The sequence below is a fragment of the Aquarana catesbeiana genome, linkage group LG09 (genome assembly GCF_042186555.1).
Source record: "Aquarana catesbeiana isolate 2022-GZ linkage group LG09, ASM4218655v1, whole genome shotgun sequence".
Lineage (NCBI taxonomy): Eukaryota > Metazoa > Chordata > Amphibia > Anura > Ranidae > Aquarana > Aquarana catesbeiana.
Window position 1 is genome coordinate 31,838,187 of NC_133332.1, and position 27,864 is coordinate 31,866,050.

The 27,864-nt window shown below is 44.3% G+C and overlaps 1 protein-coding gene across 5 annotated transcripts in view; it reads left to right on the plus strand.

Annotated features, from left to right (window-relative positions):
* The window catches only part of COL11A2 (collagen type XI alpha 2 chain), a 192,864-nt gene that overhangs the window by 56,579 nt on the left and 108,421 nt on the right, over positions 1 to 27,864 (plus strand). For all 5 annotated transcript variants that reach the window (XM_073598238.1, XM_073598234.1, XM_073598235.1 and 2 more), the window contains exons 2-4: positions 18,290 to 18,457; positions 19,323 to 19,533; positions 24,802 to 24,964. In XM_073598238.1, the coding sequence (XP_073454339.1) occupies positions 18,290 to 18,457; positions 19,323 to 19,533; positions 24,802 to 24,964 (542 nt within the window). The remainder of the gene's footprint in view (positions 1 to 18,289; positions 18,458 to 19,322; positions 19,534 to 24,801; positions 24,965 to 27,864) is intronic.

Sequence of the window (27,864 nt, forward strand, 5' to 3'; positions counted from 1 at the left end):
CGGCCACGCTCATTCAGATAATACAGATCTGTGTATTTGTCTTCTTGTGGGGCCTGCAGAAAGTGTGAATATGAATGATTTGTGTGCCTTTCCTGCAGACCCCCCACCCACTCCACCTTCTGCCATATATCTCCTGGTGAGTCCTCATCATATGATTTATCTCCTGTGTCCGAAAATACTGAAGATGGCTCAAGAAGGATCTGCAGCTAAAAATGCAAACCGTAACAATTTTTTTGGGTGCAGTAATGGCACATTGTTCAGGCCAAGGAGAATAAGAGGAAATGGGCCAAGACCATGTATATGTTTTGCACATCTGCACCATTAATATTTTCTAGGTTGTCTCAAGTAGACAAGAGAGAATATGAAAACTATGGCAAAGAGATCGTACAAGTGAAGCATCACACAAGCAATTCTATGGCTATGGTTAGCTTGCAGCAGTGAGGTCCTCAGTTTGAATCCCAACCAGGACACTGTCTGCATGCAGTTTGCTTGTTCTACCTGTTCTTGCATGGGTTTTCCCCATACTCCAAAAATATGCTTTTAGGTAAATTGGCCCTAATTCCCACCCCTTTCCTCCTTTTGTGCCCTGATTCAAAGAAGCTCTACCTCATCTTTATCATTACGTCCATATGACTTTCTACGTGCCCTGTCCCTCAATTAAGCCAATGTTGGTATATTTTCAAGAATAATATGCATATCCTTCTAGACAAGCCTTTCTCAACCTCTTTACTCTGAAGAAACCCTTGAAATAACATTCAGGTCTTAGGGAACCTAACCCTGTTAAAATCAAATTATTGGTTCGGTGGGAATAGTGCCCCATAAATTGGTGATCAGTCAGATGAATACCCCTCTTGAAGTGGTGATTAGAATGCCATCTTTAGAGTCAGTTAAAAAGATAATTGGTGACATGCTCCAGGCTCTGCCAAGTGGCAATGGACCTGGAAATATAGGGGAATTATCAGATGAGAGGTCAGTTAGCCACAGCTCAAGGAACCACTGAACCCTGTCTGAGAATGGCTGCTCTAGACATTCCCTTAGGTACATGGGATTTATGTACTGTATCTTTCTATGTACAGTTGACCTTTGCATTACCCTTATGTTAGAATGTAACACCTGGAATGTTATGTATGTTCCCACACATCAAACAGGATGAACTTTTTTGGACATGTATTCCACTCGACTTGTTGCCTCCCGTGACCCGTTCCCAAAAGATTGTGCTCCCATTTCAACACCCTCCCCTTTTTTCTTGTTTTTCTTAAAAACCCAAATTAAGAATTTGCAAAAAGCGTCCCTAGTATGATATTCTATGATGGCTACCTATCCTCCTATCTGCTCCAGCACCAATTTGATTTGAGTCCCCAGGGAGAAAAATTCAATAGGAATGCGAAATAATTTAAGTAGCTGACTCAGCCCACCAGGGTCCATCTATAACTACAGTGGTTAGTGCTTCTGAGGTTCCTTGGTTTAAACTGAGGTCAGGATGCTATCTGCATGAAGTTTGCATCTTCTCCATTAGGTGGACTTCCTTCAGGTACTCCAGTTTCCTTCCACACTCCGAAGACATGCTGGTAGGATAACTGGCTCCTGTCTAATATGGATCTAGCGTACATATCAGATAGGGACCTTAGATCATAAGTTCCTTGAGGGCAGGGACTCATACAGCGGTGGGCCATCCATAAGGGGCGCGTGGGCGCCACCCCCCCATCCATGCGTCCAGGCCCCCTAATCCACATGTGGGGCGCCGGACGCATGGATTACAATGTTTTTTTCTTTCTTTTTTTGAAGCACGTGATTAGAGACCAGAGGCTCTAACAGGCTTCAAAATAGGATGGGCTTGGGGCGCAGAGTACTGCGCCCCAAGCACACCCACTTGTGTGACAATAGCGAATGAAAATTCGCTATTGTCACACTGATTCTCCTCCCAGCCAATCAAGAAGCAGGTCCTGAGACCCATTACCCAACTGGCTGAAAGGACAAGCATCCTATTAGATGCTTAGGACAAGGAGACACACGGCAGAAGCTGCCGTGATGCAGAAGAGAAGGAGACGCAATGGAAGACGCCGCTCGTAGGAGCGCTGCCCGCCTGCGACCTAGATGGGGTAAGTGTGGGGCTGGATGACCGACCGAGGGGGGGGTCTGGCTGGCCTTCTGCTGGCGGCCGACCGGGGGGGGGGGGTTGTTTGCCACCCCCCCAAAAAAAACACCAGTCGATACTGGACTCATGTGAATGTACAATGTGTAAATATGTGTACAATGTGTAATATCACTTTGGGAAGGATAGACTGTTTAAGGCACATAAAATTGTTCAGTCACAATGAACTATTGGTCATAAGGCAGAATGATAAATGGGAGATAGATCATTGAATACCTACCCTAAATTTGCTAATAAATGCTATAGACCAGCCTTTCTCAACCTTTTTACCCCAGAGGGACCCTTGAAAACATTTTCAGGTCTTGGAGAACCCTTACTAAAACCAATTCGGTGGGATGAATGCCCATTACATTGGTGGCCAGATGGAAGAATACCCCTTACATTGGTCACCAGGTGGAAGAATTCGCCTTACATTGGTGGCCAGTGGGAGGAATGCCCCTTACATTGGTGGTCAGTAGGAAGAATGCCCCTTACATTGGTGGTCAGTGGTAAGAATGCCCCTTAAATTGGTGGTCAATAGGAAGAATGCTCCTTACATTGGTGATCAGTAGGAAGAATGCTCCTTACATTGGTGATCAATGGGAAGAATGCCCCTTACATTGGTGGTCAGTGGAAAGAATGTCCCTTACATTGGTGGTCAGTAGGATGAATGTACCTTACATTGGTGGTCAATAGAAAGAATGCTCCTTACATTGGTGATCAGTAGGAAGAATGCTCCTTACATTGGTGATCAATGGGAAGAATGCTCCTTACATTGGAATCAGGGGGAAGAAAGATCCTTAGATTGGTGGTCAGATGAAAGAATGCCCCCTTATAATTGTGGTCAGACTGCCACCCTTACAGACAGCACCCTTAGGAACCATTAGGTGAGAGGTCAGTCAACCTAGGGAATCCCTAGCAACCTCTGGAGGAACTCTAAGGTTCCACAGAGCCCTGGATGAGAATGGTTGCAATAGACAGTCAATTTCTCAGCTTTTGCTTTCATAAAAATATATTTGCTATTGCTGATTTGTTCTAAACCTTCGTTTTACCTGCAAGTAAACACTAAAAATCCCAACATGACCTTATTTGTCTGGCCAAACATTTGGGAACTTGTAGTCCTACAACTTCAGTAGAAGCTGCATGTGATCTGTGTAGAAATAAGACTGTTTGGATTCCTTGGCATATGAGGCTTCCTGGATGACAGATTTTTCCATTATCGGAGAAAATGTATATTATTACACTTCACATTTCCCTGCAGTGCTGATTTTGCACCACTTATTGAATGATTCCAATCAAAGCAAAGTTCCAGTAAACTTACATAATATTGATATTGTATTTCTTTGCTATATTTGTGAGTTCCAGGAGTGCTTGCAACAAAGCTTCCAATTCTTGACTTGATAGTGCTGGATAAATTTTGTTCCACTTTTGGCATAAATCAACCAGTCTGCAGTACACAGTGTAATCTGGAACAAGCTATGAAACCTATGAATTATAAGCAGGCCTTAAAGCAGCCTTTCTCAACACAGAGGAACCCTTGAAATGACTTTCCGACCTCAGGAAACCTCTGCTAAAAATGACTATATCTACTGTATAACTCATGATACATTAGTGTGATGGTCATTGGGAAGAATGTTCCTTACACTTGTGGTCATTGGGAAGGACGACCAACTTATAGATAGCTAAAAAGATCAATGGTGTCAGTGGGAACTTAACAAAGAGGTAAAAATTGCTCATTGCTCAAGAAACCCCTAGCAACCTTTGGAGAAATCCTAGAGTTCCATGGAACCCTGATTGGGAAACCCTGCCTTAGAATAAAATCTAATGTGAGTCTATAGCTTTATTTTTTGGCCAAAATAACATTTATAATACACATGCCCGTAAAAGCCATTAGCCTTTGTCTATATGCTCAATATTTATTTTCCCTTTAAAATATGCTCCTCGCATTGACCATAAGATCTCTCTGTCTGACCCTATCAGCTTACCACTGGTTCTTCCGAGTCCTATAGTAAGATGGGCTTCTAAACATTGGATCCACAATCTTTGTAAAGGTCTGACATCAGCAAAACACCTGTGTGAGAAGTCTTTGATAGAAGCAGCCAGGCCCAGACTCATAGGCTGCATGAAGGTGGTGCAGAATTGGCTGGAAGGGAATGTTGGTGCTTGTAGGTTTTCAGCTCTTGGCCAGTTTGCTTCAAACTGATTGGCAGAGATTGCTGGGACTTGTTGTTAAAGTAGTTGGATTGTCTAAGACTCTGGCCAGCAGGATATGCCAGAACTTGTATATGTACAATATTTCTAGTGCACTGATGGCCAGAGCGATTAAATGGTCCAGCACAGGGGCGTTGCTAAGTCTGCAAAAGATCTGGGGCTAGAGCCCATAGCAGGGGTCACCAAACTTTTTGCATGCCCGCGGGGGGGGGGGGGGGGGGGGACGGGCGATGGCTGGTGGTGGTGGTTCAATCATCATGGCATAATGGTTGATATGGTGTCAGGGTGATTGAGGTGCATTATTTCTATTGTTACATTCTAATATATAATGAAGTGGTTCAACACGCCATACTGCAGAATCAGTGGGAGTCCTGGGCATGTCACTTGCCACATCTCCTGCCACCAGATGCAGTGTGTCACTTGCCATCATCGCCTGTCACCAGATGCAGCGTGTTACTTGCCACCGTCACCTGCCAATAGATGTGGATTGTCACTTGCCACGTCTCCTGCCACCATTTGCAGATTGTCACTTGCCACGTCACTGGCCACCAGATGTGGGTTGTCACTTGCCAACTGATGTGGATTGTCACTTGCCATGCCAGCCAGTGCCACCAAATGTGCATTGACGCTGCATAGGTGGCAGGCTGACAGCACTGGTCCATTTAGTGAGACAAGGAGAGCGGTGATGCGGGGCGGGCAGTGAGAGATGATGTAGCAAGGGGGTCTGGCTACAAAGTGGAGCTCCACGATGACAGGAAGCACGTGACCTCCACTCCACCATGCTGTGAGGGCGGAAGAGCACTGATTTGTGGTGGACAGTGAGAGATTATGTCATCTCTCTGCTGCTCGCTGTACCTCGCTCCCAAATTGAAGAGGCCTGGCTGTGAAGAGCGCTGATGTGGAGATGTCATCTCTGCTCATCCGCCCGCTCGCTTCTTTCCTCTCCTCCGCCTCTCTCATGCATTCAGCCCACCTGCCGCAGCAGCCTCAACTCGCTGGTTAGGCAGGGACCCTGCGGTAAGAGACTCGGGGCTATAGGCCCCAGATTCAGGGCTATAGCCCCAATAGCCACCCCCTAGCAACGCCCCTGGTCCAGCATACCATAAAGTGCCAGAGAAATGGTGACCTATTGTGTGTTGGGGCCTGATATATACAATAGAGTGACAAGAGAAAGTTTGTCTAATGTCTATACAGAAAGGGACAACAAAGCTGGAAAAATTACTCCGGTGGAGCTGCTGCCACTCTCCTACTGTTATTGTGTATAAATTGTTCCTCTTCCTCTGCCTTTCCCCATCCCTCTCTCCCTCTCCTCCTCACTCTCTGTCTCCAGCTCCCACTTGGATTGAGGTATGTGAAGGGTAATGAGTTTTTCCTCCCTGGCTTCTGGTTGGAAGTCCTACAGACTGAGAGAATCGTGTTACTGGGAGTCTGCCATTCACATCAGCTCCTTTCATTAGTCTGCCTCCTTCCCTGCTCCGTTCCTCTCTGTCTGTGGATTCTGGTCTGCTCTGTTCCCCAGAACTTCCACCATCACATTCCCCTGATCTTTCAACTTATTTACCTTCACATTCCCCTGATCTTTCAACATCATCTACCTTCACATTCCTCTGATCTTTCAACGTATTTGCCTTCACGTTCCCCTGATCTTTTACGTATCTAAATTCATATTCTCCTGATCTTTCAATGTGTCTACCTTCACATTCCCCTGATCTTTTACACATCTAAATTCATATTCTCTCGATCTTTCAAGGTATCTTTGCATTCTCCTGATCTTGTATGTATCTATCATCACATTCTCCTGATCTTTCAACTATTAACCATCACATTCACCTGATCTTTCAACTATTTACCTTTACATTCTCCTGATCTTTCAATGTATCTACCTTCACATTTTCCTGATCTTTCAACTATTTACCATCACATTCTCGTGATCTTTCAATGTATCTACCTTCACATTCTCTTGATCTTTCAATGTTTCTACCTTCACATTCTCCTGATCTTTCAACTATTTACCTTCACATTCTCCTGATCTTTCAACTATTTACCTTCACATTCTCCTGATCTTTCAATGTATCTACCTTCACATTCTACTAATCTTTCAATGTATCTACCTTCATGTCCTCCAGATCTTTCAATGTATCTACCTTCACATTTTCCTGATCTTTCAATGTATTTACCTTTACATTCTCCAGATCTTTCAACTATTTGCCTTCACATTCCCATGATCTTTTACGTATCTGAAGTCATATTCTCCTGATATTTCCACATATCTACCTTCACAGTCCCCTGATCTTTCACTATATCTACGTTTACATTTCTGTGATCTTTCAACGTATCTTCCCTCATATTCCCCTGATCTTCCAACTTATCTAACTTCACATTACATCAATTTTCCAGTGTCTATTCTTTCACCCTACTCTTCCACTATTCCGTTTGCCACTTGAATACATCTACTCCACTTACCTAATTTTTCTTTACTTCTATTCTTCTGACCTTTTATCTTCACACCCCTTCTATACACCTGACCTTCAACCTCTTTGTAACTATTCCCCTGACCTTTCACCCGAGGTTTCTCGTTAATGTCCCTAACTTTCAACTTCCCCTCTGTTCTCCTGACATTCCAAAATCCCATTCTGCCTATTCTTCAATCTTCCAACCCAACCTTCCACCTTCATTTCCCCATAATCCCTTTATCCTTCAATTTTTTCATCCTCTCTCCCCTTACCCTCTGCCTTCTTCCCTTCTATTTCCTTGACCTTCCACCTTCTCCCCCCCTCAGCTGGCCTTCCTCCTTTTCTTCCCTTATTCTCCATTATCATCCTCTCTCTCTTCTCCACTATTCCCTGATCATCCTAATTCTCTCTCTTTCTATTCTCATGACCTCCCTCTTTCACCTACACCTTTTTGCATACTGTTTTTTGGCTGTTTAGACAAATCTCAGGCAGCAGCCATCTGATATTACACTAATGTATATGTAATTCCTATTTCTGTCTCCATACTGTCAGATCTGTCTTTGCCATCCCACCTCGCTTTCCATGCAAACACAAGCAATCTGTTGGAGCTCTGCCATTATGCATCTCTCTTACACTATGCAATATCTGGTTATGTGAAGAACCTATATCTTGCATGTAGAAATCCCTGCTTAAAATATTTCAAGTTGTTTAAGCACTAATGACTGTAAATCTACATCTGAGCTGCGAGGAATAATTGAGAGATATGTAATGTAGGGTATAATTCTGTCTTTGAGGCCATTTGCTACAAAGATGTTATCCTGATGAGCATCCATAATTAAAAATTCTCTTTCTTAGGAGCCTTCAGCTAGCTCTCAAGCAGATTTGCTACAGTAATTTCACAGATATGAGTGCTCAGAGTTTACGATTTAGTGGACGATGGAAGCAGGAATTTAAGCCAATCGAGACCCCTAATGATCGTCATATGTAGGCAATATCTGAGCAAATCTTGGCCTTGGGGCTCAATGGATCTGGTGAAGCTGCTCTCAAACACAATACAGAGTGCCCCCAAACCGGAGGACCCAAAGTTTGGAAAAAACCCACATGTACAAAGTCTAAAGACCAAAACCAATGAACCAAAAGTCCTAAAGCTTTTAACATATTCAGCAGGACATTCCAAAACATCCAATGAGGAGCCCAGAAGTACCTCTCTTATCCTCGGCTCAGATATTTGAGTCTAAGGAGGACTCAAAATGGCAGAATCACCACAATGAATTTGTTTAAAAAATCAAACAAGGTATAAAGTACCTAGGAGTGAAACAGCAGTAGCACCAGGGCCCGTGAAACGTGTGGGCAGTTTTGTATTGTCCTGCTGAACGACAACCAATGTTAAAAGTGTTTTGACTGGTCTGGAGCTCTCTTTGTACTCTGAACTTCTGGTCCCTCAATTTAGGGGCCAACTTCACTGGATCCATTGTGCCTCAGTTGGACATGTAGTTTATTTTTTGCTGTCTGTATTCACTTGGGAAGATTTCACCTAGCTTTCTGTCCCAGAGATACAACTGGAAGTGAGAAGATAAAGGGTGAGATTTACTAAAGCTAGAGCACTCGTAATCTGGTGCAGCTGTGCATGGTAGCCAATCAGCTTCTAATTTCAGCTTGTTGAATTAAGCTTTGACAATAAAACCTGGAAGCTGATTGGTTTCTATGCATAGCTGCACCAGATTTTTCACCATGCAGGTTTAGTAAATAACCCTCAAAGTGAGGAGAATCCTCCTAGTTATCACCGGAACAGGGGTCCCCATTGGAAGATATACACTTACCTTCTGGTATCCTATTACTTTCTGTCTCAATGATAACGGTCACCACAACAAATGGGGAGATGAGTGCGTGGTGCTGGAACAATGGGATTATCCTTTTGGTATTATTATCCAATAATGCTGCAGTGGTGTTAAAACATAGGGGTTGATTTACTAAAGGCAAATAGAATGTACAGTTTGCGAAGTGCAGTTGCTCCAGAGCTTAGTAAATGAGGTAAACTTTCACTTTGCAAAGAATACCCAATCACGTGCAAGGAAAATAAAAAAATTACCATTATTGCTTGCACATGATTGGATAAGGAAAGTCAGCAGAGCTTCTGCCATTTACTAAGCTTTGCAAAGTGCACTTTAAAGACATGGGTGAGCGAATTTGGGGTGGAAGAACTTGACTGGCCTGCACAGAGTCTTGACCTCAATCCAATAGAAAACCTTCGGGATGAATTAGAGCGGAGACTGTGAGCCAGGCCTTCTTGTCCAACATCAGTACCTGACCTCACAAATGCGCTTCTGGAAGAATGGTCAAACATTCCCATAGACACACTCCTAAACCTTGTGGACGGCCTTCCCAGAAGAGTTGAAGCTGTTATAGCTGCAATGGGTTGGCAAACTCATTATTGAACCCTACGGACTAAGACTGGAATGCTGTTAAAGTTCATGGGAGTGTAAAGGCAAGCGTCCCAATACTTTTGGTAATATAGGGGGTTATTTATTAAAGGCAAATCCACTTTGCACTAAAAGTGCAAACTACAAGTGCAAAGTGCACTTGAAATTGCACTGAAAGTGCACTTGGAAGTGCAGGCGCTGTAGATCCGAGGGGTCATGCAAGGAAAATAAAAAACAGCATTTTAGCTTGCACATGATTTGATTTTTAAAATCAGCAGAGCTTCCCCTCAGATTTACATCGACTGCACTTCCAAGTGCACTTTCAGTGGAATTTCAAGTGCACTTTGCACTTGTAGTTTGCACTTGTAGTGCAAAGTGGATTTGCCTTTCGTAAATAACCCCCATAGTGTATATTACATTCCTATTCCAGTCCAGTCTGTCTACATTGCTTTCCTATTTTAACCACTTACCGACCGGCCACTGTATATATACGTCATTAATTTGAAAGTGGATATCACGGTAACGGCAGCAGCTGCTGCCACAACTGAGGTATCCATCTTTAGGGCCGGCGGTTCTGTTTACGATAATAGTGGTCTCTGCGGCGGATTCACAGCGAGATCACCGTAATCGGTCACGGGAGAGGTGCCAACTCCCTCCCGCCGCTCTCCCGCGCCCTCTGCCGCTTACTGGAGCTGTCGGTAGCGGCGGAGGTGATCGGGACCTGTCCTTGGCTGTGTATGGAGACGGGTGAGGGAAAGATGGCCCCCACCCGTCTCCATACCATAGGAGGGCGGAAGCGACGTCATAACGTCAGCTCCGCCCATACGTCTTAAAGGCATATTTTTTTGCTGTCCATGACAATCTTTTTTTTTTTTTGCATTTAAGTCCAAATATGAGATCTGAGGACTTTTTGACCCCAGATCTCATATTTAAGAGGTCCTGTCATGCTTTTTTCTATTACAAGGGATGTTTACATTCCTTGTAATAGGAATAAAAGTGATCCAAATTAAAAAAAAAAAAAAACAGTGACAAAAAAATAAAATAAAGTAAAATAAATAAGAATAAACTTTTTTTTTTAAAGCGCCCTGTCCCGACGCATACGTGAGTATACGCATACGCATATGAGTACATATGAAAACGGTGGTCAAACCACACATGTGAGGTATCGCTACGACCGGTAGAGCTAGAGAAATAATTCTAGCCCTAGACCTCCTCTGTAACTCAAAACATGCAACCCAATTTTTTAAACATCGCCTATGGAGATTTTTAAGGGTAAAAGTTTGACGCCATTCCACGAGCGGGCACGGAAGCGTGACATGTTGGGTATCAATTTACTTGGCGTAACATTATATTTCACAGTATAAAAAAAAATTAGGCTAACTTTACTATTGTCTTATTTTTTTATTTAAAAAAGTGAATGTTTTTCCAAAAAAAATGCACTTATAAGACCGCTGCTCAAATACGGTGCGAAAAAAGTATTGCATTGACCACCATTTTATTCTCTAGAGTGTTAGAAAAAAAATATATATATATAATGTTTGGGGGTTCTAAGTAATTTTCTAGCAAAAAAAACTGTTTTAAACATGTAAACACCTAAAATCAAAAACGAGGCTGGTCCTGATAAAGAAGGGCGAATTTTGTTCCCCAAAATGCGGCAAGTCTTTTATAAGGTCATCTACTTGATATTACATTGGAATACATTTAAATTTGGAGTGTTAAGTATCAAATCTTACTGTGGTGCTTTAATCTCAGATTTATTTAGTACCCAAAAAAAAAAAAAAGTGATTCTAACCATTCCCTACATTGTTCAAAAACTAAATAAAAAAAAAAAAAATAAAAAAAAAAGTTTTGTCTGAAAGACGTCTTTTTTTTTTGCACTTGGAGACCAGTCAGTAGTGTACTCCTCCCATATGAAATGATAGGGACGTGTCCTTCATCTACAGGTTTTGGCACTATAAGTTGACCCTCTTTCCCATAGTTGGGGATACATGAACATAGAATAGTGTAGAGGATATTCTCTTGTATAAGCAGTTTCCCTCGGATGGGTACAGAGAAGGGTGTATTCGGGGCTCCTTGTTGATGGATATTACAGACTTCGCTGGCATTTTTACTGTGAAATATTTACAGCTGCCAGTTTCCATTCTCTCAGCCCTGCGACGTCCAGACACCTGCGAGGCTCTGCAAACCTCCGAAATTCTCAGTGAGGCACCGTAGACCGAGGCGTGTGTACGCCCTGTCTCTGCAACCTTCTGCAGCTGTGTGATCCTCTGCAATGCTCTGCAGCCCTGTGCTTCTCTCCAATCATCTGCAGCTTCTCTCTACAATGCTCTGCTCCTAAATGCGCCCCTTTTTAATGTTCCCTAAGGTGAGGTGTATTTCTTCAAATATTATGTAAGAATATGAAAGCTTATAATTATTTTATTTATTTCAGGTACTTATATAGCGCTGTCAATTTAGGCAGCGCTTTACATATACATTGTACATTCACATCAGTCCCTACCCTCAAGGAGCTTACAATCTAAGGTCCCTAACTCACATTCATACATACTAGGGACAATTTAGACAGGATCCAATGAACCTACCAGCATGTCTTTGGAGTGTGGGAGGAAACCGGAGTACCCGGAGGAAACCCACGCAGGCACAGGAAGAACATGCAAACTCCAGGCAGGTAGCGTCATGGCTGGGATACGAACCAGCGACCCTTCTTACTGCTAGGTGAAAGTGCTACACACTACACCACTGTGCTGCCCATAATAAGTGTTACTTGTAGTAGGTACCCTGAATATCTCCAAAAACTGTGCCATTTAGGCCCCTTTCACGCCTGTGCGACTTGTCCTGCGATTTGGGACTGCAAAGTCGCATGACAAGTCGTACCCCATGATCTCCAATGAGTACCATTCATATCTGTGCGACTTCAAGTTGCACTGACTTCAAAGTAGTCCCTGTACTACTTTGGTCTGACTTTGATAGGAGTTGAGGTCCATAGACCTGAAGTTTACACAGGTATTCTCTGAAATTGCAGCAAAATTGCTGTAAAATCGCGGGCCACGAAATTGCTGTAAAATTGCAGCAAAAATCGTGCGACTTTAAAGTCGCAGCAGTGTGAAAGGAACCTTAGGAGGTCTTCATATCGGCTTCACATCGGCCGTAGCAGATGACGTCAATGCACATGTGCAGTCAAGGTACACTGTGTCTTGAATGCAGAGAGCACCATGCCGCGATCGTGACGTCATCATGGCCTGGCCATTGAAATACACTATATTACCAAAAGTATTGGGACACTGGCTTTACACACACATGACCTTTAAAGTGATTGTAAAGGTAAATTTAAAAAAATAAATAAAATAACAAACATGCCATACTTACCTCCACTGTGTTTCTGCAAAACTGAAAACACACAAAAAAAAATCCATAGGTGTGAACCAGGCCTTAGGAAAGAAGTGGCCCAAATTCCGACTGTCCCTGATTCCGAGGGACTGTCCCTGATTTGGAGCAATGTCCCTCTGTCCCTCTTTCCTCCTCCATCCATATAGTTGTATATAAAATTCACTTTTTATCTTTCAAAAAGTCTTTCCCAGTGCTAAACTTTTCATCTAATTTCTAAATTGCTGCATTTGTACATTTTAAAAGCCAATATAAATTAATATTAGTGGTGAAAAAAAGCACTTGTGGATTTAATTAACCTTTTTTGGTTAATTCGCCTTTAAGGGGGTGTGGCAGGGGGCGTGTCCTGTGCCTACATACATTTGTTAGTAGGTGTCCCTCATTCCCATCTCTAAATGTTGGGAGGTATGGGATACAGCCTAAGTGATATTGAAAAAGAGAGGGAAACAGTATTTTATTGAAAAAAAAAAACGGCAGTTGTTTATGATGCACAGTGCTTGATCAAACTCGGGGGGGGGGGGGGTTAATGTACTAAAGGCAAATAGACTGTGCACTTTGCAGGTGCAGTGGCTCCAGACCTTAGTAAATGAGGTAAAGTTTCATGTTACAAAGAATATCCAATCACATGCAAGAATAATAAAAGAAAAAGTGCATTTTTGCTTGCACATGATTGGATGATGGAAGTCAGCAGTTTCTGCTCATTTACTAAGTTCTGGAGCAAATGCTCTTTCAGTGTGCAACAGCAGTTTGCAAAGTGCACAGTCTTTTTCCCTTTAGTAAATCAACCCCTCTGTGTCATTCAGTTAGGGTTTACATTCACTTTAAAGTGATTGTAAACGATCACCTTGTAAAACAACCCATTCATTTTAAAATAGAAATGAAAGGTGAAACATTTGTGTATAGATCTAAAAAAAACACTATAAACACCTTTTTTCCCTTTTTTATGAGTGCTCACATTCCCTCCAGGGGCGGACTGACAACTCATGGGGCCCCCGGGCAATAGGAGATCATGGGACCCCCCTGTGTCCCTGCCACACTCAAGCCACACTGCCCACATTACATACATTGGTCCCTACCCCCTTTAACTGCAGAGGCAGCAGCGGAGGCTGTACACATGCTGCAGCAGGAATTATACCCCCTGCAACCATGTGTAATGCACGCAGAAGCAGCATGCTAGTGTGGGATCCAAAGGGTTAAAGCAGGTGATGTGATGAGGCAATACAATGCCTCCTTATCGCCTGCTTTAACCACTCGGTCGCTGCACTGCACAAGGTTGCACGGCCTTTGCAGAGCTGCCCCATGCCAGCGTGACAGGGTGTATAATTCCTGCTGAGGCTGCAACATGTGTACACCCCTGGCTACTGCAGGTGAAGGGGATGCAGTTGGGGTGGGGGTAAAAACAGGCATAAACTATGAGGTTTTACCACCCCCAAACTGTGAATGTAAATAAGCCCTTACTGTCCTGAGCTCCCTATCACAGTTGGTTTTTAGGGGACCCCTGGGATGAGAGCAGAGAGGGATCCCTGGGATAGGGCCAGAGAGGGATCCCTGGGATGGAGGCAGAGAGGGATCCCTGGGATGGGAACAGAGAGGGATCCCTGGGATGGGAACAGAGAGGGATCCCTGGGATGGGAACAGAGAGGGATCCCTGGGATGGGGGCAGAGAGGGATCCCTGGGATGGTGGCAGAGAGGGGCCCTGGGATGGGAGCAGAGAGTGATCCCTGGGATGGGAGCATAGAGGGACCCCTGGGATGAGAGCAGAGAGGGTCTCCTGGTATAGGGGCAGAGAGGGATCCCTGTGATGGGGGCAGAGAGGGACCCCTGGGATGGGAGCATTGAGGGACTCCTGGTATGGGGGCAGCGAGGGATCCCTGGGATGGGGGCAGAGAGGGACCCCTGGGATGGGGGCAGAGAGGGACTCCTGGGATGGAAGCAGAGAGGGATCCCTGGGATGGGGGCAGAGAGGGACTCCTGGGATGGAAGCAGAGAGGGATCCCTGGGATGGGGGCAGAGAGGGATTCCTGGGATGGGAGCAGAGAGGGATCCCGGGGTGGGGGCAGAGAGGGATCCCTGGGATGGGAGCAGAGAGGGACCCCTGGGATGGGAGCAGAGAGGGACTCCTGGTATGGGGGCAGAGAGGGATCCCTGGGATGGGAGCAGAGAGGGATCCCTGGGATGGGGGCAGAGAGGGATTCCTGGGATGGGAGCAGAGAGTGATCCGGGGGTGGGGGCAAAGAGGGATCCCTGGGATGGGAGCAGAGAGGGATCCCTGGGATGGGGGCAGAGAGGGATTCCTGGGATGGGAGCAGAGAGGGATACGGGGGTGGGGGCAGAGAGGGATCCCTGGGATGGGAGCAGAGAGGGATCCCTGGGATGGGGCAGAGAGGGGCCCCTGGGATGGGAGCAGAGAGGGGCAGGTGGCAACACTTTATTTTGGGGAAGGGCGGGTCGGATTCAAAATCCCCTCCATCCACCACCCTACTAGCACATGTCCTCTCCCCTCAAAGAACACCCCCCTCTCCCATCACTTCTCCATGTGTTAACTGCCCCCAACTATACAAACTAACTATACACAGACCTCAGTATCAGCGCAACTCCTGTTGTGTAAGATCTCTCCTCCCCGGTTCCTCCCCCTCCTGTCTACATCAGAGCCGAGGAGGAGGATCCTCAGTGAGTCTGTGTGATGTGCTGGGACTTGTTCTGGCACTGGGCTCCAGGATAAGCAGAGATTGGGACGCAGGTACTCTCATGGGGCCCCCTGCTGGCCCCAGGCCCCGGGCAGTGCCGAGTGCCTTAATGGTCAGTCCGCCCCTGATTTCCTCTGTTCTCAGCTACATAAGAGCTGGGGGGAGAAGAAGCAGCAGTACACTGATCTTCCCAGTGAATGGAGGCGTGTCAGGACAAGTCTGTTCATTGGAGGAGAGTACACTGAGTTCCCAGCATAGCTAGAAAACTGACCATGTTGCGCTCTCATGCATAGTGTGGCCAGTTTTTAATAGGAAAGCAGAGGGTACTGGCAGGAACACCAGGGATTTCACATAAAGGAAGCAATACAAAGAGAACAGGAGACTTTCTCATACAAGTAAATGGTACAGCAGGCACTTATCAGGAATATGAAATGTTGGGGTAACAAACGCTTTAAGTTTCTCTGCATGGAGTTATCTGTATGTAATGCTCTGCAACAATGGGTCTCTGTACAGTTGTAATACCGCACGTCACTGACCGCACGTAGGACTGAAATGTCACTGGTGGGCCTGCAACCAGACAATATGAGGAGAGGTCACAGGAGGCGACTCAACTCCACAAGGGGCTTTTAAAAAAAAAACTGAATATAATGTGTATCTCTTCGCCTCTCCCTTTTGTTTCTACTGCTTTCTTCAAAAGAGAATTCAAATTCTTTTTCTTATCTTTTTATAAGATACACACGTGAATGTGAACTGCAGACAAAACAGGTTATTCTAGTTTAAGCACTAAGACAGAATAGGGGGATAGAACCTCGGCAAGGTTTTTATCACTATTTGCATTTCCACTAGGAGATGTCCCATCATGTTCTGTCCCAAACACATAAGGCAGGGCTCTGACCTTTGCATGTCAGGAATATGAGTTAAATTGCATAATTTCCTGGCATGCAGAGAAACGCGTTGGTTAGCGGTGGTGCTATTAATTGGTAATGGCACTCCCCACGCATCTGTGAACACACACGACACTAAAACTGCAAAGTCCAGCTATAGCTAAAGTCACAAAAACTTAAAAAGACCTCTCACTTTAATTTGTTTTTAGTATTCTATCTCCCATAAAGTAGACTTGTGCACAATGGAAAATGTTGTTTTGTTTTGTTTTCATTCATACAGTACATAATTTTGTTCTGTTATATTCGTTATGTTACATTAATTCGTTTCCGGATAATTCATTATTTCTGTAGAGTACAGTGGAATCTCAGATTGCGAGTAACGCGGTTTACAATCGTTTCACAGTACGAGCTACTTTAAAAAAGAAATCCTGACTTGATTTGCGAGCGATGTCTAGCAAGACGAGTAGGATTCAAGCCGCTGGGGTGTGCAGTACCGCATTTGGAGACACTCGGGACGCTCAGAGACACTTGAATAAACTCGGAGACACTCGGTGGGCACCCTGTTCAACCTCATAGCTAAGCTTACAAAGCACGTAGGAGCATGAGGCATGTGTGAAACTCTGAAATGCCTTGGCCTGATCATTCTATAAAATATGCTTCTGGACTTACCAATAATGTGGTGCTCTTGCTATGTTTTACATTTCTGGATCTTTCTCAAGACCATCTCCTATGATTGGGGATGCTTTTGTCACCTGGAAGCAGCCTCATTGCCCACCGTAGACCGTCATATGATGTCCTGGGCTTTATGTGGTGATTTCTGAATGATGGGTGCAGCTGCAGGTATCATTCAGATATCTTTATTTAAGCTGGCAATTCCCAGTTAGGTTAACGCCATCATAGCACCCTCCGGTGCTACTCTGGTGCTTCTCCGGTCTCGCCCGTGTGATCAGGGAACCGGAGAATGAAACCGCTGCCAGCAGCGGTTTGCCATAGAGCTGGCCCGGCAACCAAATGGTCCCCGGCTAGCTCTATGACCCTCGGAGGCCAGAAGCGACATCATGACGTAAACACTGCCATTTTTTTTTTGCTGAAAAGTCTCAGATTGATTTTTTGTCACACAATGTTGCCTATAATATTAAAGTGGAAGTAAACCCATTGATTTAACAGTTTAAAAATATGTACCAGGAATGTAATTGTCACATTTTCTTGTGCTTTCTACCAAGCCGTCAAACTATCCAATGGCTGGTGTCATAACTGATCACATGTGCAGCATCATGGCAGTTGAAGATTAAACAGAGGCCAAGATGGCAGCTTCCTTGGCTGAAAATGATAGAAGGGTTTACTTCCACTTTAAGGGCTCTAGTACCTCTTATGCATGTGCTATTGACAGATGTTACCAGAATAAGTGCCCCCATTTGAAGATCTCCCTTCTACTCTTGATCTGGTTGACAGCTGGCAGATTTTAGATTTGCCTTCATTTCTTGTCCTGGTGACAACAATGTAGCACCAATAATCATTCCACATTCCAATTTGCACATATGATGCATCCTCACCATTGGTATGTTTGGGCAAACAACAACTGAACTTCTTGACCATGTCTATATGCTTTATGCAATGAGCTGCATGTTTGACTTTTTGGATATTTGCGATAATGGGCTACTACCTTTCAGAGAGTGAGCTTATGTGTACGTGAGGACAGCCATGTTGCTTATTACACACAGGCTTATTAGTTCAGTACAGTGACCATGCATCTCATTGCCCCTCTTATATTTATGCATAAGTAAAGCCAGAGTCAGAGCTCAGTTAATACACTTCCATTGAAAGAAGACTTGATAGTGTATTTGGCTTATCCTGCAACTGGTTTTCTTGCAACAGCAAAAATATTGGCTGCGCTATCTAACCTACAGATATCCAGTAGAGAGCATATCTATATAAGTCATGAAAAAATATCTTGAATATGTGACACAGCAAACAGGCAAAGAAGTAAAACTATGTCCAAAATTGTTTTTTGCTAAAAGTTACAATTGGAACGTCAACTTAAAACTTTTTGAGAGCCAAAAATGGTCCAGATGTGACTCTTTTTGCTCACCTCCTTTTTTTTTGTCTTTTTCCTTGCAGCTGACCCTGTTGACATCCTGAAGGGCCTGAAATTTCACACACTACCTGAAGGTGTAAAGAAGACCTCTGGCCTTTGTCCGGCCCGACGTTCAAGCACTGGTGGAGATGTGGCCTACAAGATTTCAAAGCAAGCTCAGATCAGCGCCCCCACGAGGCAATTATTTCCAGGTACCTCTATTGCACCTTTTTACTTAGAGAGGGTGGGAGCAGGAGAGGGCTGGCGATGAATGATCAAAACCTAATGCCCCTATGGCCAGTCCTATTTTGATAAATACTTGGAAAGAGAGATAGATAAGCATTCTGATGCGCTATGCAAAGTTGATTCCTGTCAAAAATTATCTCTTAGCGACCAATCAGATTCTTCAGATATTTTAGTAGCTGCTGAAGTCTAAAAAGCTGTTTTCCTTTGGGGTGATAAGTAAGGAGGATTCTTGCCATGTTTGTCCTATTCTTGCCATTGTCTTATTCTGCCCCCTTCCCATTTGGGATTTTGGATGTTGACTGCTCACTGATTCCCAGTCAAATTCCTGCAAGGTGAACATGTTGACATGACTGTGCACATTGGGGGACCAGGGGGCCTGAACAGCCAATGACTGTGTCTGAATGCTAACAGATGGAAGGTGGAGGGCTTACCATAAGTATGCAATTATTGACAAAATTGGGCATTGTCTGAATTTGCTAGAAATACCTTGGAGTCTTGGGGATTAGAGTGGTTGAAAGGACAACTTAGGCACGGATGGGTTAAGGCAGGAAGGTGAGTTTGGGTTTTTTATGACTTGTTCCCTTTAATTATAAGTTTTAGGTGAACCGATTCTTTTGACAAAGAAGAAATTGAATATCCAATTGTCACCAGTGATAAAGGTGATCTGTTGGGATGTTCCTGTGTCACATGACTGCCCTCAAATTCACTAATATTGTGTAATGATCCTAAACATTGGTGGGCCGCAATTGTTCAGTGAATTCCCAAGAACCAGTAATCACCCACTGGGATACCGCCAAGTGTCTGCAGAACTAACATTTTATACTCTTGCAGGTAAATTCCCAGAAGACTTCTCCATTATGGCCCTATTCCGGGCGAAAACTGGGACGCAGGCCTTCCTTTTTTCCATATACAACGGGGATGGAATCCAGCAGATCGGAGTAGAGGTGGGACGCTCTCCTGTCTTCCTGTATGAAGACCAGCACGGAAATCCCAAGCCTGAAGACTATGCTTTATTCAGCGGGGTCAATCTGGCCGATGGAAAGTCAGTAAATATGGCTCACTTTTTTTTTTCAAATACTTCTTGAGTCATATTTTTTGCTCCTCTGTCTGCTTCAATTCCATATAGTGGGCTCCATTCACTAAAGCATATCACATGCGATATCTGGGTCATGTGACACACTGCTCCCGAATATCGCATGCGATACTGAAAATGTCAATTCACTATCCCTTTATGTAGTATTTACCCCAAAAAGCGAAGACGCTCCATAAATACCGCATAAAACAGTGTCAAAGTCAATTCACTAAAGGAAATAAATAAGTAAATGTCTGCGTTAAATAAGAAGTGGTCCAGGCATTCAATAGTTAAAGAATGTATTTTATTTCAGTTGGGTGTCAAGCAGCTGGCACCCACAGGCATTCTTAACAACCAGAAAATAGCTGGTTGTTAAGGAGCCAGCCCCCGCCGTGTCCTTAACATCTATGACTCATCTGTTGTCAGTGGGATTCCCGGCTGACAGCAAAATGAAAACAAAAGAAAGAGCTGGCATAAAAAACTGTTAGTAAAAACACGGCGTGGGAGTCCCCCCAATCCATAACAGGTGCTTCAGGTCTAATTTGGATTTTGAAAGGGACCCATGTCAAAATCAGAAAACAAAATGCAGTGGAATACCCCCAAAATCCTTACCAGACCCTTATCCAAACATGCAGCCCGGCAGGCCAAGAAAGGGGGCAGAAGGAGCTAGGAGCTCCACTCCCCCATCACCAACTCATACCAGGTCATATGCCCTCAACATGGGGAAGGGCCTCTTCCCTACAACCCTGGCCCGGTGGTTGTGGGGGTGACTTATCAGAATCTGGAAACCCCCTTTAAGTGGGCCCTGCCATCTTGTCCCCCCATGTGAATGAGTATGGGGTAAATAGTTTCCCTACTCACTCACCAAAAAATGGGCAAAATAAATAAAAACAAAGAGACAGTTTTTGACAAGTCCTCCCAAAAAAAAAAATCTCCCGTGAAGTAAATCCACTGTCAATCATGATGAACACTGGCCGTACCTGATACTTGGCTCCCAATGAATGACATCTGCTCTGCCTACCGGCCGCTAAACAAATAAAGGGGCGGGGTCACATGGCAATGTCACCAAATGACCCCACCCTCTTTTGACGTCATTGACCCACCATGCCCTGGTTGATGACGTGGTCAAAACATAACTTTCATGAAAAGCTGCTTTTATTTCTGGATCTGTTGATTGTTCTGACATCCATTGATGACCTGAGTAACCTCTGCTTATGGATTTTATATCATTAAGTTTGTGTTGCATAGGTTTATTTCGGGTGTTTAACTTTTTTCTAAGACATAAGCCTAGTACACATGGGCCAAATGTTGGGCGACATCGGCTGGTTCAATAAAAAATGGCTGACATTCGTCCCGTGTGTATGGCAGTAGAATCTGACTGTTTGGCTGGCTTCTGTCGGACAAGCATGCTTGAAAACCAGTAGCCGACCTGCTCCCGATCAGCGCTCTCAGCCAATGGCTGAAAGCGCTGACTGTAGTGTTCTGGCGTGGGGGGGGGGGGGTCACAACATAATAGAAAAGCAGGGGAGATCCCTGTACTAACATCTGATTGGTTAGTACAACAGCTTTGACCGGTGTTTACTAGGCTTAAGGGTGGCTGGGAGACTTTGGTTGAGTTGTGCTGTGTTAGGAACTTGACAGGCCCTCTTTAAATTCCCAGCTTATCCAAAAAATTACATAATGGTTAAAAGAAGACACTGGGAGGCTTCACTAATCTGGCACTTATTGTAGCAAACAGGGACCTTCAAGAGAACTTATCATCCAGACTTCCCAAAACTCCCAACATTTATTGAGTTGTGCTGTGTTGACGCTCTAAAGGTTAGTCTTGTCCAAAAATAATGTCCGGGTATTAGGTAGACTATATTGGGTTCAATATGCTTTCAAATTGCAATCAGGGGCCTTAGATAATAGATATGATGTGGGACTTTCCAACCTTCCGCTCTCCAAGTCCTCTTGCTTGGCTTTGTGTTAGCATGTGGTCCTGAGTGACCCTTTGGCACATCCCTATTATTTCCTATGTGTGGTCCAGCATGGGAAGCGTGTCCAAATAGTTCAGCCTAAAAGCAGAATGTAGGTCACTGAACATGCCAGTAGCTACCCAAAACCAAAAAATTAAGTTTGGGAAGACTAGTTTTGCCAGACACGGAAGAAGAAAATGATTGAATATATTTATAGCAAAATACCGGGAGTTTTTTTGTTGTTGCCATAGATGGAGCAATTTTCTATCCTGCAACCATGGGTTGCAGAAAAGGAAATTTCTGGATTCCCTCATCAACACAGTCAGTGTTGATGGGGAAATCCAGACTGCGGAACTACTGTGTTTTTCTGGCAAGGGGAGCACGGGGAGCCGGCCCCGCCGGAAGAATAAGCGGCAATAATTGCATGGGAAATCTGACAGGCTGGTTATATCCAGTATGATCGATTGATCAACTTGGGTACATTCAGCCTGCCCATACATGGTTCGAATCTCAGCCAGTTCAGCAGATTCAAACCATCTATGGCTTGCTTAGGACACATTCTATGATTAAGAGAACCATCATAGCTATCAACTGTCTCTAATCTAGGAGCAGTGTTGCTCTTTGGAACTAAATCTCCATCTCCTTCTTTCCTGCATGGTTGTCCTTCCCTTTGGTCTGATGGAAAGACACCTGCAAAAAAAATTTGTTATTTACCTACCAAATGTCTTATACAGTGGAACCTCGGATTGCGAGTAATGAGGTTAACAAGCGTTTCGCAATACGAGCTATTATTTTTTTTTTAAATCCTGACTCGGTTTGCGAGTGTTGTCCCGTAAAACGCGCAGGGTTCAAGCCTCTGTGGTGTGCAGTACCGCATTTGGCCAGAGGTGCGGGGGCACCGGTGACGTTCAGAGCCGTTCAGAGCTATCTGGAAATATTCGGAAATACTCCTTTCCCGAGTGTTTCTGAGCCTTTTCGAGGGTTTCCGAGTGCATCCGAGCAGTCTCTGAGTATTTCCGAATCTCTCTGGCGCCCCCTCCCCCCCCACCTCTGGCCACATGCGGTATTGCATGCAATAGAAGTCAATGTGTAACAAATTATCTTCGTTTCCATTGACTTTTATGGGGAAACTCGCTGATATGCAAGTGCTTTGGATTACATGCATTCTCCTGGAATGGATTATGCTCGTAATCCAAGGTTCCACTGTACTTCACTAAACCTTTTATCCAGGCCCCAAACTGGGTCACCCTCATGGAGCGTGGAGGCTGGCGTGCTAAACTCTATGCCCTGAACACCGCACAAATGCAAAGAAAAAGATTGGCTGTCCTTCAAAGAAAATTGAAGAAGAGTCAGTAACTTTATTCATACAGGCAACATGAACAAAGAATCCCTGCCAGGGATCTCCACTGACACGTTTCACCCTCAGTTGAGGAAAGTGGAAAAATAGCACTGGATCCATAGCGTTATCTCGCTGGTATTGCTTTCTTAAAGTATTGATGTTAAAGTAAATGATCTGGTTCTCAGTCACACCGCTTCTACAAATCAGAAGATCTCCATGGTCTTCTTGGCTTGTAGTTTAATGTAACAAAAATGGATATTGAAGCATTTCACCCTCAAGACTGGGCTTAATTGTAGAGGTTGGTGAAGCGTGTCAACGGAGGAGGTCCAAGCAAGGACTAACTGGTCTTGTTCTCTGGATGAATAAAGTTGCCAGTGTTTGAATTTTCTTCAGAGTACAGTTGGTCTTTTCCTTTTGATTTTGGCCTTCTGAATGATTGCATTTGTAGCTTTGAATAGCCAGAATAAAGGGAAAGTTGGAGCATATTATTCCTTTATGGTCTGCTTAACTGGGGGCCATGTTTTTGCCTGCATGCTATGTAATACAGGCGTCCATATTTTCCATCTTAAATGTTGGGAGGTATGGAACGTGTACTGTATACAGTTCATGGTTTGGAGCCCAGACTGCAGTGTGTATGTTCCTCTCGTATTTGTAGACTGGTACAGTCTTGATGGTGATGTAACACCACTTTTTGAGGACTAAACACAAAATTTGACACGTGCTTCTTTAATACCTTTAATCTAGTCACATTGAGCACTCTGCCCTTAACAACCTACCCATAGGCAGCACTCAGAACCCCCCGGTGGCTGTGTTGGCTTCAGTTTAAGGTGGTCAGAAATGGCCAACGTATTTATTTTATGACAGGTTTCCCTGTCACTAATATTGTATGATGATCATACATTGGTGGGCAGCATTGGGTCAGTGAACTCCCCTGAACCAGTAAACATCCATTGGGAAACCACTATTAAGGTCAAGTTTAATCCAATTATATTTTGCCTTCCTGGTTCCTCCTCATCAAATGCTAATGATGTTTTTAAATAAAACCTTTTACCTTATTATAGAGCAGTGCTTCTCAACTCCCAGTCCTCAAGGCGCCCCAACAGGTCCAGTTTTCAGGATTTCCCTCAGATGAAACGGCTGTGGTAATTACTAAGGCAGAGAAACTGATCAAATCACCTGTGCAAAATAATGGTGAGCCTGAAAACGTGACCTGTTGGGGTGCCTTGAGGACTGGAGTTGAGCAACACTGTTATAGGCCCAGCAATATCATCGCTGGGTCTATAGTTGCCACCTCATTACTTTAAACCCGAACACATATGAATTACACAGGTTCTGAGGCTAATTAAATGCAGATAAGGCACCAAGTGAGTTTAATTACCACCTTAATCAGCCACAGAACCCGTGTAATTAATATGTGTCGGGTTTAAAGGTAACCATAGCTGGGTCTCTGTACTTCTCTATGCTTTACTCTATGCTTTACAGCAGATCATGACGGTGGGAAGGGGTCAGCAGGGTGCCATGTATAGCTTCCTGAAAAAATCACAGCACCCGGCCTCGATACTCCTTTCAAGAGCCATCAGTCCTGATCCATGTGGTGGGTTGGCTCTTGGAACTTTGCTATGCCGTCTGGTTCCTTCTCTTCTTTTCTTTTCCTTGTGTAGCTGGTCCCTTAACTGTCAATGAATGTGTACACAGCCGATCCTGAGCAAGGTAGACCTTACTGCCAGATTAGAAAAATTATATGAGGGCCATAACAGAAACATTTGGAGGATTTGGGGAATGTCATGAATCATACAGAAAATGGGATCTTGGAAAGCAGAGAAGACAATTATGAACAATACGATAGACGTTGGCATTTGGTCCTTTGAAATTGTACGGCCGTTCCTGTTCAGTCCTGTCCTCGGATCTTCTCACCTCGCCCCCTTTGTTTTGTGTCCCCAGATGGCATCGCCTCGCCCTGAGTGTACAGAAGAAGTCCGTCACCCTAATCCTGGACTGTAAGAAGAAGATAACCAAGCCACTGCCGAGAGGGAACAAACCCGTTGTAGACACTAAAGGAATCACTGTATTCGGGATGAGGTTCTTGGATGAGGAATCATTTGAGGTAAGATCCATTGGACTGTTATCCTAGAAAAGGGGTCTCCAAATTTTCTAAACAAGGGGCCAGTTTATTGTCCTTCAGTTTATTGTCCTTCAGACATGGCCATTGGGAGTAGAAAATGTCCAGGTGTCCAGCAAGAGTAAACAATACCATATCTTTGGTGTCAGTGGGAGGACTAATGCCCCAACATTGGTGTCAATGGAAAGAATTGTGTCCTTTTGATGGTGTCAGTTGGAGGACAAGTGCCTCATTGTTGGTGTCAGCGGATGGAATAGTGCTCCAATGGCCCGGATAAAGGCAAGCAAAGGGCCGCAGTTTTGAGACCCCTGTCCTAGAAGAACTCCACTCTAAATAAAATAATTAAAATAAATAAATAAAAATGAAATAAAGAAATGAAAAATAAAAACTGTGGCGGGTCTATGGAAGAAGTTAAGGATCTACACCAGCCAAAACCTATATGAAGGATTTCAATAGAGTTTGAAGGGGTTAGAAACTCCATCTGGTTTAAAGTGGTTGTAAACCTCAGACATGAATTATGAACAAAGCATATCCCTCTGTAGTGTGTACTTGTCTCAATCCAGAGCACTAAGTGTCATTTCTGTCTGCTGCTTCCTTCCTCTGCTATCAGCATGAATCACTTACATAGTTAGTCTGGCTGAAAAAAGACACAAGTCCATCTAGTTCATCTAGTTATCCACCCCATGTCTTACATGTTTTCCTGACACTAAGAGAAAAATTGTGACAGGAGAGTAGGGTTGCCACTTTTCCTTCAAGCCAAACCCGAACAGTTTAGCACAGCAAAAACGTTTTTTTGTTTTTTTGTTTTTTTTTTAGTACACACTATAGGATTGTAACAGACCTGAGACACCTATGGGCACTCCAAATAGAAATGTAATGCGGTGTGCATAGTGCCCCCTCACCCTCCTGTCAGGCCCTATTCCGAGCCACATTCCTGTTTGAATAATGTGTCCGGGTTTCAGGTGGACTTAAACCCGGACACATGATTCAAAACCTGGACTGTCCGGGTGAATCCCGGACAGGTGGCAACCCTACAGGAGAGGTAACTTTGGCACACAGCCTGTGATTGACAGCCTCAGCTCTGTTGCTGTGTGCTGTGTGAAGGGAGGGGGGGGGTGTCCCTTCCCTCCAATCAGCTCTCAGAGCTCTCCTTACTGAGGTCTGCAGAGCATAATTCCAGCTCTCCGTCCCCTGCTTTCTGAAAGCCCAGACAAGCTTTATTAATTCTGCACTTTGAACTGATGTAGAGAATAAAAGACTATAGATAAACAGGTACAATTGATGTAGGAGGATTTGTTTCATCTCTGTGTATCACCTGAGGCCAGTCACACGTTTACAACCCCTTTAATTACTGTCTGTGTACACATTTAGGAGAATTCCTTCACTTCCTGTGGGGTCATTGGGATAGGAAGCGAGGGGTATTTCTGTAGTGGAAACACGGAAAGCTCTTGCCTGTATTAGAGGGGGGAAGGGGTTAGGAAACCAGTTGGGATTCTTTTGATTTGTGTGACCCTTTTGAGAAAATTGCCCTTACTTCCTGTGTGGTCCCTGGGGCAGGAAGTGATGGGGAATCTTCCCAATGTAGAAAAAAATATATATGTGGCAGCGCAGTGTCAGGCTTTAATGCTGTGCTACCACATACATTGCGTAAAAATGGAGCTGCTATTGCTGTGCTCAATTTTGTGCCCCTAACATCGGGACTAAGCTGACACCGGCAGCTCCCGGTCAGATAAGATCAGGAGCTGGTAGGATGGGCTCCTGATCATGTGACCACTGTGACAGCCAATGACAGTGGTCATATGATCAGAAAGCCTAGGAAACGCCTCCTGCATTAAGACCCCCCTTAAAGGGCCAGCTCCCACCAACAGAAAGGGGTTATTGATTGGGAAAGTTTATTTTATCATTTACATATATGAATACAGTAAACTGAAATCCCATTGGTTGCAAAGTAAATTTGCTTCCTAAAGCAAACTTATTCCAAGAGAAATGCATAATCTGCCACCGCCGACCTCTTAGTATAATGCCAAGTGCCTGGCTGTCATATCAATCCTAAGGCTTCAGTGCTTATTGAATTGCTGATTTGGAATGAATATGCAGATCAGGGGTCCTGACTTCACTTGCTGCATGTTGGTTCTGGCTCAGGACTCAGGGAGAATAGCAGGAGGCAGCCAGATAGTTAGCATTTTCAGTGGGAAGTCACCTTTAAATAAGATGACATACCTCAGTTTTCCACTTGCTGCTGGAACACCCGAGGCTCAGCCAACAGACCCCCAATGTGTCTACTGTACAGCCGCCTCCCGTCCAGCCCTGGCCTACATCACTGGCTCCGGTGTCAGCAGTTGGCCGGGGGGCAAGCGTCACGTTCCAGTTGGCGACTGCCGGCAGCTAGTGGGAAACCAGAATCCTGTGCCAGATTCCCCTCCTAAGACTCGTCTGCTTTCTTATTGCTCTTACATGTGTACAATTCCACTCCATGGGAGCTGGAGGAGAAGCCTGGACTCCATACAGCCCAGGAATCCTGACACAAGGGGCCTTTGTAAGCCTCAATCTACCACAAACATCCTGATTATTATTATTATTTCAGGTGTAGGAACAATATCTGAAGTATGGAAAAAAAGCAATAAAAAAATCTAAGGAGCTCATTCAGTACACAATTCTATCATTTGTCATTTTTACTAATATATTGTTTATAAACTTTCTCCAGTTGTTGCTCCCTTTTATCACCAGCAGGTGGCGCTGTTATACTCATGTCTGCTGATCATTTATTATTAGTTTATAAGGAATTATTTAAAATATAACTAATGGCAAAACTTTTTTTTTTGTTAGCTTTGACTAGAGTAGAATAGAACTCCTGTTTTTATTGATGTTTTTGCCCCAGTTAGGTA